General features: G+C 41.5%; 1 protein-coding gene across 2 annotated transcripts in view; it reads right to left on the bottom strand.

Moving 5' to 3' along the window:
* Positions 1-9,772: 9,772 nt before the first annotated feature.
* The window catches only part of Efna5 (ephrin A5), a 276,111-nt gene continuing 273,022 nt past the window's right edge, over positions 9,773-12,861 (bottom strand). For both annotated transcript variants that reach the window (XM_028755709.1, XM_028755710.1), the window contains one exon: positions 9,773-10,452. In XM_028755709.1, the coding sequence (XP_028611542.1) occupies positions 10,331-10,452 (122 nt within the window). In that variant the 3' untranslated portion in view covers positions 9,773-10,330. The remainder of the gene's footprint in view (positions 10,453-12,861) is intronic.

The following is a 12,861-nucleotide window of genomic DNA, read 5'->3' as shown; positions in this document are numbered from 1 at the left end:
TCCCTCTTTCTTTCTTTCTTTCTTTCTTTCTTTCTTTCTTTCTTTCTTTCTTTCTTTCTTTCTTTCTTTCATTGCTTGGGACACTGCTTCCAGAAGATTATGTTTGCCTGCACTGTGGCTAACAAGCTGTCTTTATGTCACTTACCTTTGCTTTCTTCTTGCGTGTCTTCTGTTTCTTCCTATCATTTTAGAGGGGCTTGGCCAACAGCTAGAGAACCCACTTTTTTCCTCCCTCTCCCTGGTGCTGTCAGAAATAGGCCAGGGCAGTATGGTATGTATGTCTGTTTGGAAGAGCCTAGTAATGAAGGCTGATGTTCTCAGTCCACAGAGTAAGTAGTAAGTCTCGTGGGCAGGACTGATGATAAGGGGGGGGGGGGAGCTAGACTAAGAGATGAAGACAGTCAAACAATCCAGCTAAAACCAATTCAGCTTACTAATGAATGCACTTGCTAGTACTGAATTCTTGAGACTCTCCTGATCACCTCTCAAGCCAAGTTAAAAAAATAAATAAATTGTTTCCATGCCAGTTACAAGGGGCAGGACTGTCACTTACCCAGGGGAGATTAGCTTGCTTTGTTGAATACTGACAGGGACTAGGGAAAGGCAGAAACTACAGAGAATGCTGGCCATTCTAATTCATGGTAACCTCAAAGTGAGAATCAAGTGTGAACCAAAGGTGTACAATTGATGCTAACTCAATGTCCAGACTAACAGAACCCCAGAGAGTGAATTTAAGGAATTCCCAGAAGCAAGAAGAGCTTTGGTCATTTCTGCAGAATCTTTATGTCCAAACTAGTTATTAGACTTTTGAAGGTACAGACTCTAGTCCTTCAGTCTCAGAGTCACACACTCTCGTGCCAAACCAGCTACACCAGTCAAAAGAGGTTAATTGTAATAATGGCTGTACCCGGCCTTGGAACATTAGGTCACTCTCTGGGTAGGAAATAAACATAATTGAAGGAAAGACACCACGGGCCCCTAATGCCAAGTGATGCTTCTGCCAGAGCAGATGGTTTCCCTGTGCAGCTGAGCTCTGGGAAGTCTCTACAGTGTGGTCAGATATGTGGATATTGTCATGGTTGGCTGGTTATCCCTCAGCCTTGATTTCTTTTAACTGCCATATTTTTGCCCTCTGCCTTTTAGATGTTATCAGACTGATTTCAAATATGTCTAACATGATCCTCAGTGTCCTTTCATTGCTTAGGACAAATAGTGCCTTGAAGAAAACTAGAGAATGTTAAATAGTCCAAGTGTGTGTATGTAGATTGGGGGTGGGGATGGCTGAGGGAGGGGCAGCACTTAAACAAACTCACAATACAGATTACAGTTGATTTTCCTCATTGTCAGGATTGGCACCTACAGACTCAACCAATCACTGTTTAAAAATGCTTCTGTACTAACAGTGTAGGCTTTTTGCTTGTCATTATTCCCAAACAGCCCCAGAACTATTTACAGAGCATTTACTCTTGTTAGATATTGTAAGAAGTATAGATGTGATTTAAAGTATACAGAGGGATGCCTGCAGTTGTTTTTCAAACTAAACACTATAGTATTTTATATCAAGCACTTTATCAAGTGTTATATATCAAGTATTTTATATGAGCATCCATAGGTGTTGATTTCTACATGTGTCCTGAATTCTGTCTAGATACCTGGGATTATTTAACCTCTCCCCAAGTTTCAGAGATAAATTTGAATACATCCAAAAGGCATGCAATGACTTGAGAAATTAGAGAAGAAAGTTAAATTGAAGAGTAAACTTTGATGGTAAATCCAGTGACTCACAAATAAGAAGTATTTGGAAAGCCGCCTAGTTCCTTTCTCCTCACTGCAGGGCTTTGGAAACTTCCTTTAAAAAGGGATAAGCATGTCATTTGTTTTTCCTTCACCCATGGTTTTTAAGTTCTTAGGAATGGGGAGTAACAGACTGGGACCCCTGTCCAAATCCTACTGGAACTTGCGTCTCCTCCTTTCCTGGGGATACCTGAGTAAAGCAGCTTGCTAGGCTCTGTTCTTGTGTGGAGGGAAGATGACAGTCCCCCTTTCCAGTTAATTCTTCCAAGCCTGTTGGAAAGAGCCATTGCTTTATATTTTATTCTTCATGACTCTGAGATCTTGAGATGAAATACTTTCTATAAACCACAAAGCCTATTACTATTTTAAGTACCTGCATCTTCCAGAAGGAACACGCTGGCTCCCTGCAGGAGAAATAAATGGAGTAGGCTTTCGGGCTGGCACACTGTCTTTAGTAAAAAATAAAGAAAGACAGAGATTGTCCTGTTCTCTACACTACAGAAAATGTGTCTTGAGCTAGTAAAGCAGAACATATATTTCAGAGGAAGCACTTGTCACACTCTGCCATACAAATCACGGGGCCTTTCCTGGGGGGTTGGGAGCGAGTGCAGGCTATGGACAGGATTAAAAGAAAAAAAATAGCAAGCTCCAAACACACAAAAAGCACGATGATAAAATTCCCTTTCAGGGATGCGCTTGGGAATGAACTTGTTCTTTCTCTTGTTTTAGGGGCTTGTTTCATAGCAGTGAAGGGAAGAAAACTATTTTGGCTACTTACATTTCAAAACATACATGTGGTTTGAGGAAGCACCTGGTACTAGTGAATAAAAAAAACAGCAGGTAAAAATATTTGGTTCTATTTTCCCATTGTCATCTTTCTTTGAGATTTTTTTCCCCATCCCTCCCTTTGTGTCCCTGTCAGGGTTGACAAGCATCCGTGTGTTACCAAGTGACATGAAGTTCTTGCTTGAATAATCATGGTGAAAATCCAGGGTATTTCAAAGCACGTTATTGACTCAGAGAACCACCCACTAGATTGAATTCTTCTGATTAACATTGATTGACAGCATCCTTGAGGTGCTGGGTTTTAAGCCAAATGGTCAAATCTACCCATGTCCCTCCCGTAGCTCTGACACTAGGATCTTTTTTTCCCATAGCTGCTATGATATGAGTTGCAGTTGAGGTTTCTCTTGTTGATGACAGAGAAAAACCTCCTGTTCAAGTAAAGACAGACATACAGACAAATTAATTAATTAATTAATTAATACCCACAAAAATAACAAGAGAAAGTAGCGGGGATTGTTTACTCTCCGCCTCCCCGCCTTCTTACTCATCTGCCTTCAGCTCCAGTACTGACAGTGCTGTCATTGGCAGCAACAAGGCAGAGCTCTTAACATGCTTAGGACGAACATGGGGGGGCATTTTATACAAGCAATGAAATCATGCCTCTATCTCAGTGTGTGCAGAGGCCATTGAACAGAGTGTGGCAATCTGTGATGGAAAGAACAAACAGTTCCTCATGTTTGGGTAAGCCGAATGAACAGGAGGCCACTATTCCTATTTCTTCTCCTCAGTCCTAAGGGTTGAGTCCAGAAATCCCACATGAAAGGGCAAAAAGATGCATTTTTCTTGGGAACGGGAAGGAGATTGGAGACTTACCTGGAAATACCATTTCCACAGTTAGCTCAGTGACTAGGTAGTAAGTTCTTCTCAAGTGTGGCTTGATAAATCACCTCTAACTAAACCTTTAGTGATGCCCTTGACTGTTTCCTGTGAAAGGCAATTTCCTGTCTTTTCTTCTTCTTTAAATCTTAGCCATTTACTTATTATCTGTCTTTTAACCAAGGGACAGAACTAATACAGCTTTACTACTGAGAATGGAGCAGAAACAGTTCCATCTTAAAAATAGGCACACATGTGCATTTAGCTGCTGAACAACTTAATAAAACTGAACATATCACCCTAAAAACTGACAGAATACTGGCCTGATTAGTTATTTATGATTTTTCAGAATATCTTTTCCAAAGGGAAAACATAATGCTTTCCACAGCAGTTTTACAATGCTTTCCTAAAGGATTGTGGTATTATTAGCTGAACATGCTACAGCTTTGCAAGAAATCTCTAAGAAGCTGTTTTACAAACAGTTCCCATGAAACTGTTGTGATCAATGAACAATTTCTCAGAAATACTTGAATTTTTATAGCACCTATATTTACTATTTATTCCTGTGAGATTCTAATATGTATTTGTGTTTTATTTACACAATACATGGCCTTCTAGATGCTAAATACCCTGTGAGTCTTCTTTATATTCAGCATCTCAAATGACTCCAAATTCCAAATGTCTGGTTGGCAAAAATGAATGTGGATCCTGTGATATTATGTTCATTGGTCTGCTGTCTCTGGTCCAGCTTGCTTTTCCTTTACTATGGATAGTAATCTCTTTTGAGTGTTCCTCACCTGAAGCTCACAGCTAGGATCAAATTGACCATCCGTTTACATGTTTCACACTGTGTTTTGTTTCCTTATAATGTGTGCGAGTGTGCACCATGTTTGTGTGTATGTGCAGCCTTCATCTTCCCAGAGATCCTGAGCTATTTAACCTAGACACAGACAGGGACTCAGGAGTGGCTATGACTTACATAAAGTGGAATCTGAAGCTCTCACCCTTTTTCACTTGCTCCATAGCCTTAGGGGAAGAAATGAAAATTTCTTGGACCCAACATATTCAAAATTTGTTTAGCAACACTCATCTTATCTTGGGTTCTCTCCCGTTTGCAGGCACCATTGCAGCAACTATGGTAGACCACCCCATGATGTCATCCCTTGTAAAGCCTATGGTAACTTTTCACTTACCAAGTTTTCAATTTTGTAAGGTGTTTCTAATTTCATTTTGATCATTGTTTATATGATTTCCTTTGAGTTTCCTAATCTTAAAATCTCCAATTTTCTTCACTCACACAAAATTTAAAAAAAAAGATCACCTAGCTATTTGTGCCTGGTATAAGGGCCTGAATTTTATACTATTACCAATGCATGGTTACAGCTAAGATTTCATGTAAAGCCTGCCTCATCTATCATTGCAAAGGTCGCAAGGACAGACTGTGAACACCTTTCTATTCAGAACTGAGAACTCATGACTGCTTTGCTTCAATGCTTTGGGTGTTGATGGTGAAGATGGTAATGATAATATAATGCTGTTCTGGTTAGAAATGTCCCATATGGAGTCAGCTACATCTTGCTAAAAACAATATTTTGTTTCTCATTCTATAAAGCTATCACTCTTTGTTATCAAAAGAAAAAGTCAGGGTAAATTATTAGTGTTTAGTGCCCTGCCAAATAATTATCCTAAGAAGCTCTTGGTGAGCTTGATGTTAATATCAGGTCATTAAAGCTAAATCTTGACATATATGATATGTTGGTTATATCACACATTTGCTGGTTTCGCTCTATAGGTAAAATTTTCTGACTGTTCTGTGTGGTCTTCAAGGACAAAAACATCACTCAGATGCAAGTGGACTTCACACTGGCCAAAGACCAAGAAGAGTCAAAGAACAGCAATAAGTCACTTCTAAAATGTTGCCACATTCAGATCCATAAATAGGCATGTTGAAGATATAATGTGACCTGCTGTGGCCATACCACGGATGTCAATTCTTCCTTGATACTGAGAACTGAGGTTTGGGCTCTACTGAAATGAAATAGTTACTTCTATTGCTTTTTTTTTTTTTTTAAGTGTGAGATGATCACTAGGAAACACTTATTTGGCCTTTATCTTGGAGGGATAGAAGCATATATGCAAACTAAAAGACAATGTGTGTACTCCTGATGCACTTACATACAAGGCTTTGTCATACTGCCTATTTTAAGGAGACAAGGCAGAAGTCCCACCATCTTCTTGCCAGAATAAATGTGCTAGTTTTTGCTCCTCCCTTACCTTCTCTGTGCCGTATCATCATTCTGTTCACAAAGATTTCTTTAAAAATTGGTAGAGTATAACTAACCCCTGAAATAAAGGTGTAATTCAAGGAAAAAGAAGTAGAAGGAGGGATCCAATTAAAATGATGAAAATCTTCCATTTTTATTTAGGTATACTTGTACGGACACGTGTATATACAAATACAGATCATATGGATTTGCGTGTGTGTGTTTTAATTTTTTTTACATTTTCTTTTATGTTTATATAATGTCAGCATTTCAAAACAGCACTCGATGAGGAGGTGCAAAGGACAGCAAGGCAGGGAGTCCAAGCACAGGGCTGCACGGAAGGAGCTGGACTTCACACCCAGACACACACACAGTGAGTGGCTTCAATGCGGTGTCAAGAGTAAGCATGGGAAATGGATTTTTGACTCATGGGTAACCTCCAACATGGCAGCATCTATTAAACAGTACACACAATAGGAGCAAGCCCATTGTAGAGAGATTTTGTCTCACATCCGAGCAGCTCTGGGGCAAATGCGTGGGACGAACTCAGCGATGCCAAACCAGAGACAGACCTGCCCATTCACGGCTCTGAGGGAAAATAGAATGTGAGGGTGGGGTGACAGAGAGAGCAAGAGAGTGAGACAGAGTGAAAGAGAATGAGAGAGAAGGAAAAAGAGAGAGGGAGAGAAAGATGGAGAGAAAGAGGGAGAGAGGGGGAGAGACAGAGAGGGAGACAGAGAGGGAGGAAGAAAGGGGGGAAGAGAGAGGGAGAGAAAGAGAGATGGAGAGAGAGGGAAAGGGAGGGACAGAGAGGGAGACAGAGAGGGTGAAGAGAGAGAGAAAGAGAGAGAGAGAGAGAGAGAGAGAGAGAGAGAGAGAGAGAGAGAGAGAGATGGGGAAAGGGAGGGAGGGAAGGAGAGACAAACAGGTGTTGGTGGTGGAGGTGGTTTTCAAAGGAAAAATCTGGTGACCACAACTCTGAGAGCAATGAATGGTAAGGAGGAGTTTAAAACTGTTTTTCTAATTTTGTGAAACTAATAAAATGGCTGCAGCCGTTGCTAAGGCACAGGAGAAAAACAGAGTCCCTGAAAGCCCACAGGTACTGTGACTCTTCCTTTCACAAAGACGCAGAGAGGGAAACAGCCCCACTGAGCCTTCCTAAAGGGACTGGTCTGCATCCTGAGTCTGAGCCGTACTTGATACTCACAAGACTTCCTGGGGGAGAATGACAAACAGAAAACCAAACCAAAGTACACAACCATTTCTAAGTTATCTAAACCTTTTCAAACCACATGCTTGGGATGAGGGGAAGGACCACAGAGCTCTGACATCAGACCTTGAAAACACCGAGGACAAAATGTCAATCAAAACAGTCCTGTTGTTTCCAGTCCCAGGACGATGGAGCTGTAAGATGGTGCGGTCCAGTATGGAGTTCCAGTCACTTGTGACTTCTCAGCCATGTATACATTGGATGTTTCAAAGCCTCAATGCATGTTTTGTATCCTGAAAGTCTGTTTTCACTTACAAAAGACATAAGAATCAAATTAATACTTTATTATCAAACACTATATACAACAGAGGTCGCTAATAATACAGAATTAAAGAACGCAGTTTTTTTTTTTTTTAACATTTTAACGTTTCTTTCCTCTGCCACCCAAGAAAGTACAGTACAAAACAATAGTCTAAAACTAACACGAACTGTTACCTGGTCTATTAAAGGATACACAGTATCCACTAAACAGACAGATCTTTATTCCCTGCTTCATGTTGCAAAGCCCTTGGCAACCAGGGGCAAAGGTCGCTGGGGTTTAACCAAGTGGGGCTGAGGGGCTCCAGGGCTGCCCTTCCCGTTTTTCCATTGTTTTTAAAATGAAACCAACTACCAAGTTGCGCGACATCCTTAGCCCACAGACGATTGTAAAGACACCACAAAAAGCCACCAGCGCATTTTTGGACAAGATAAAAACTGTCTGACACCAATCGTCTTGAAAACTCGGCATAAGCGTATTAGCTAAGATTATGTCACAGGTAAAAAGCATATTGTCTACTGGCGTGGATAGTTTTTCTCTTTTTTAAACTTAATCATCGGTGGCATGGCAGTGAAGTAAAAGGTCTAATTGCACAGTGGGAAATGAAAGACAATGGCAGAGAGGGCCATGAGGAATTATTTCATCATTTGTTAGAGACAATGCTAGAATCACTGAACTCACCATTTCTACAATGACATTAGAGCTGCTAATGTCGTTAGGACTAACTGGAATTACCACAGGATCACTTGGTGTCCTTGACTGTAGTACATGCAGTATTATCTTGGTTCTATTAATCCATCTTCGAAGGGATTTTTTTTGTCCCTTTACTGAAATCCCACTAACCCACAAACCTGTAACTATTAATAAAAAAGAATACATCTGGATATCACTGAGAGTTTCAAGCGCATAAATAAAGGCAAAGGAATCCAATGCTTTGAAGTTCTGTTTCAGTGAAAATGGTGGGTGCCTTCTGTGATGAGACTGCTACTCCAGAGAAGTCTCAGATGTTGGGAGAAGAGGGGAGAGGACTAACTCTATCTTTGAGGCTGGCGACTCCGGTCACGTGGTTCAGGTGAGAGCAGGACTCCAGTCGCCTCCACTCCAAAGGGACCAGGTAAGTAAGCCCAGCTGACATTCCAACGCGCGTACAAGTCTCTAGGGTGCAGTTCGTTCACAGCTGCCTTCCACTCACATCTTTTTCTAATTTGAAACCACTCGCAATTCTAAGCAATTTCCGATCCATGAAGTCCATCTATAATGTGAATTCTTTTTTTTTTACATATACATCTTAAAAACGAATATATAAAAAAATCCTTATTTTTTTTAAACTGGAATGCTTTCAATTTTCCACATGATCATTGCATTTACTGACTTGCTTGTTTACAAAGGCATGGTTTCTATTGATGTCGTGCAATAGCAAAAATAGTCTAGATCACCTTTCCATTGGTCTTACATTATTCCCTGTCTAGGCTTTGGGATTTAAAGTTCCTGACACCCCACCAGGAGAAACCCCACAGCTTGTGTTTCCGGGCAATCAGCTGGAACCACCCCCTTGGCCATGCTAAGGTTCTTTAAACAGGGTCATCCTGTATTCATTCTTCTGCCCCAAACTCTACTATGAAACAAGATAACCCCCTGTGTTTCTAAATGTATCAAGGGATACCACTTTTCTCACAAGTTTAAATAGGACAAGCATATATACTCACTCTCAGCATAAAGTATATCTAAATAATGTATTTTCTATTCTAGTGGATTTTTAAAAAAATATTTTGTCAAAGTCTTTGGGACTCCATCTTGTTTATCTCCCACAGATAAACATGTGTTCCCCCTACGCTTTAGGCTGTGTCAGAAAGGGAAAAAATATAAAAATCAACACTTGAATTTCTTATTCCAAACTTTGGAATTTGTATTCTAAATTTCCCTTTAGCCCTCCCAAGTAGTGCTGACTGACTCTCCTGGTGACAGGGGTTTGTGTCTGAGTCCCCTGTGGTCATGGAGCATGGAGCAGAACATGGGTATCAGGGTGGGGGTTGGGGAAAGGCCACAGCACACTGGAGCTCCAGCAAAGCCAAATTGCATCTCCTCTGGCCAGACTCTTTCCTTGAACGTACTGTCCCCAGAGGAGTGGCCAAAGCTATTTCACTCTCTACTCATCAAGCCTGGCTTGGCAGCCTTGGGGAAGGTCACTTTATTCATAAAAATGCCTCTTTGAGCTCCTAAAAAGAAAAAAAAAGTTGTAGCACCATGGTGAACTGTATTCAAAGGAAAAAAATAAACCCTCAGGTGTGCACTGCCTGGTCACTAAAAAGTGAGAGGCACTCACACACCCAGCAACAGATCATTTTCTCAATATTCACACTTCCTCTGTATTAGCATCCCTGCATCCAACCCTCCTTCTGGGAGAAGAGGCTTCTTTGACACAGCCCAAGTTTTGCTGGCAAAAAAAAAAAAAAAAATGCTTTAAGACAGTCCTATTTAATGAAATAAAAACTAGTATCTGAACCTTTGAGAAGCCTGCTCGCTTCTACAGTTCTAGAGGATGTGGTATAATATTATGCCTATTCTTAACTCCACCCCTTTGGACCTGACAGGCCAACACCATGCTCCACACGACTGCCTTACTATCCTGACCATGAAGGCGTAAGTATCGTATAGGAGAGGCTACCCCTCTCAGGCCCAGACACTGCAGGCAGCATCTGCCTATTCTTTCTCATGTGCATATGTGGTCAACACCCTGAGCTTACGGAGGTGAGCTCTAGAGAAGAATGCACAGGAGGCGAAGACCCGCTGCTGTCACTCTGACAATCTGGCATTTTTATCTGGACTCCATTTAATTGGGAAGGGGGAGAGAGGAGTCAAGGGCAAGGGCTAGGGGTGGGGTGGGGTGAAGGAGGCAGCAACTAGTTTACCCCCCAACAAACCCAAGTTGTTGCTTAGAAATCAGGCTGAAGAAAAGAAAACAAAAATCTGACATCTGCCAAAAACCAATAACAAGTCCCTTCTTGGGATGAGCAGTTAGGTGGATCTCTGGTGTTCCAAGACCCTGATGTTTTCTGTGACAGGTGACGGGAGGAGACTGTGCTATAATGTCAAAAGCATCGCCAGGAGGAACAGTAGGATTGCCAAAAGGCGGCTGGGTATCCTTGGTGTTTGTGCCGCGTTCTCACCGCGGGATGGCTCGGCTGACTCATGTACGGTGTCATCTGTTCAAATAGAAAGTACACATTCCAATGAGATTTCACATCCTTAATAACTCTCTTGCAGCAGCCTGCTGTTAACAGACCTCACCACCCTCTGCAAAGTAGGGTAATGAACCTTGTGCCACCATTGACTTTCATGTCTGCATAATCATTCATTATTTACAGCTAACAAAGGAGAGGCAGGGGAAACTGGACTTCCTTCACAATATTTATACTCTGCCTTGAAACCGAGGGGTAAACTGTGCATACAGTATAATATTCACTATAGACGCTATTCTGATTCGCTATGGGTCAGATGCACTTGGCACAAACTGGGGAAAGCACCTTTAAGCATGAAGTACTGTGGGAGGAAGTAACACACTGGGAGGGAAGAGGAAGAGTTATGTGGGTATATTAGTGGTTAACCAGGCTGGGTTGCTCATTCTTTTCCTTTTAGGCATTTCACAGGATTAGTGTTGAATGTTTGGTTGTTTGGTGTATTTTCAAATGTGAAAAAAATTAAATGCCAAGACAACAGTATTTTAAATAAACTATATATAATACCCAGGAAACTTCAGAAATCCCGTACCTACTGGGCTGCCTACAATTAGGAATCAATTATGGTACTATTTCCATTACAGGCCCTGCATCTCCCAGATTAAATTACTTGAACTTGACTATTCTTATTTTTATCAGGCTGAGGCTTGGCACATAAATTATCAGTGTGGATGCAAATTTTCCTCTAAATAAAATGGATTAAGTGAGTTAAGCTTCTTTTATTTAGCTATAAAGTGTTCTACGAGGCTGCCTCTGACTCTGGATAGCCTCCCTGATCTGCATGATTAACAGGCTTAACTTTGAAATGGGAACTTTGCAGTAATTAGTGCCCAAAGATAGATTGGAGGCTTGCCCACGAGCTGTACGATTCTCTAATGTGGCCCAGCTCCTTCCCCCCATCTGGCCTAGCTTATGCTTTTAGCCCAGATGACCTCTGGACATGTTTCTGGAGCTGACAGTTGGCCTCTGAGCAGATTTCGTTTCAGCATCAGGGGGACGTCCCATGGGAACACAAGAATTGCTACTTGGGATTTGCTGACTGGTGAAGAATCAGAGACAGCAGTAACAAGTGAGACTCCAGCATTTGTTCTCACTTATGTAGACCCCACAAGACAATCCCTAACACCCTTCAGTGACCTACTTTGTGTGTCTTAATAGCTTGTGCATTAGTTTAACCTCATGCATGTCTACCTACCACACATGGCATAATAAGGGTACGTTTCCTTTCTGGGGAGAGTCATACTCTCTATTATACATCCTAGAGGAAACTCCTTTTTTGGCTCACACTTTCTGGAAGTTTCTGCTCATCCCCTTCATGTCCCATGTGAACAAAGAAACATGCGTTCTCAGAATTAAAGTCTTCTGCCCTGTAGGGAACTTATCATTTCATTGGGTCCTCATAGAGGAGCCCCAGCAGCCCTTTGTTTAATCTGTTCTCTGCTGCTGGACTTTAGCAAACCCGGAGAGATTGCTTTTAGCTTAGGAGACTAGAAAAGGTTAGGAAGCAAGAATAGGGAGGTAAATCCCATTCAGCATACATGTGGGCCCTCATCCTTTCTCTGCTCCTTTTCAGCCTCGGTAATGCATTAATTAAATCTGTAGTTAACAGGAGGCAGAAGTAAAGGCCCCTAATAGCCCTGAAATTAAAATCCAAATCACATTCTTAAGAGCACCAATATGGTGTCAATCAAAACAATGGAGCACTTCAGGCTTAATTATAAAAGAGCTATAAACCCTGAGGATTCCACAGCTCATTTTGAAACTTCACTTATATTTATACACCCAAAATTACATCACCTACTGGGGTTCTGTTCCACCCTTTTCAAAATAACACATCAGTCAATCTTTCTCCTTTCGAAACTTTGGAAATGTATTGTTAAAAGATACTCCAGTTGTACTTCTGTACTTGGGGCAAGTATGCAGGGCAGGGCTTCACTGCTTCGCACCCCTTGCAGTGGCTTAGCAAAGGCTACCCATTGTCCCAGGCTCACTCAGCTCAAGGCACAGTGAAGGAACTTTGTGGAATAACTGATTTTTCTTCTAAGTGAAGCATAAGTTTGAATGGACCTTTCAAACCTTGTGTTCACAGATAACCTTTGAAATTAGCATTTCTGAGAGCTGAGTTGTCCATTACTTTAGCCTCAGGTACATTCACCTACCACACATGCCATAGTAAGAGTACACTTTCTTACCGGGGAGAATCATACTCCCCTGTGTTTCCCTCGAATGAGAAAACCCACTGCATGCTCTTGTTCCTACAATATGATGTTCATGAGTCAGGATTCTACAAACTATGAGTTGATTAAAACAGGTCCTTGGTGGGGAACTCTATATGTGACTACCCACACCCCTTACTCCTGGCATTGAATAAAAAAC

This window comes from Grammomys surdaster, unplaced genomic scaffold (assembly GCF_004785775.1).
Source record: "Grammomys surdaster isolate TR1022 unplaced genomic scaffold, NIH_TR_1.0 126076, whole genome shotgun sequence".
Taxonomy (NCBI): Eukaryota; Metazoa; Chordata; class Mammalia; order Rodentia; family Muridae; genus Grammomys; species Grammomys surdaster.
Note: the sequence above shows the minus strand (reverse complement) of the source record. Positions and strands in the feature narration are given on the sequence as shown.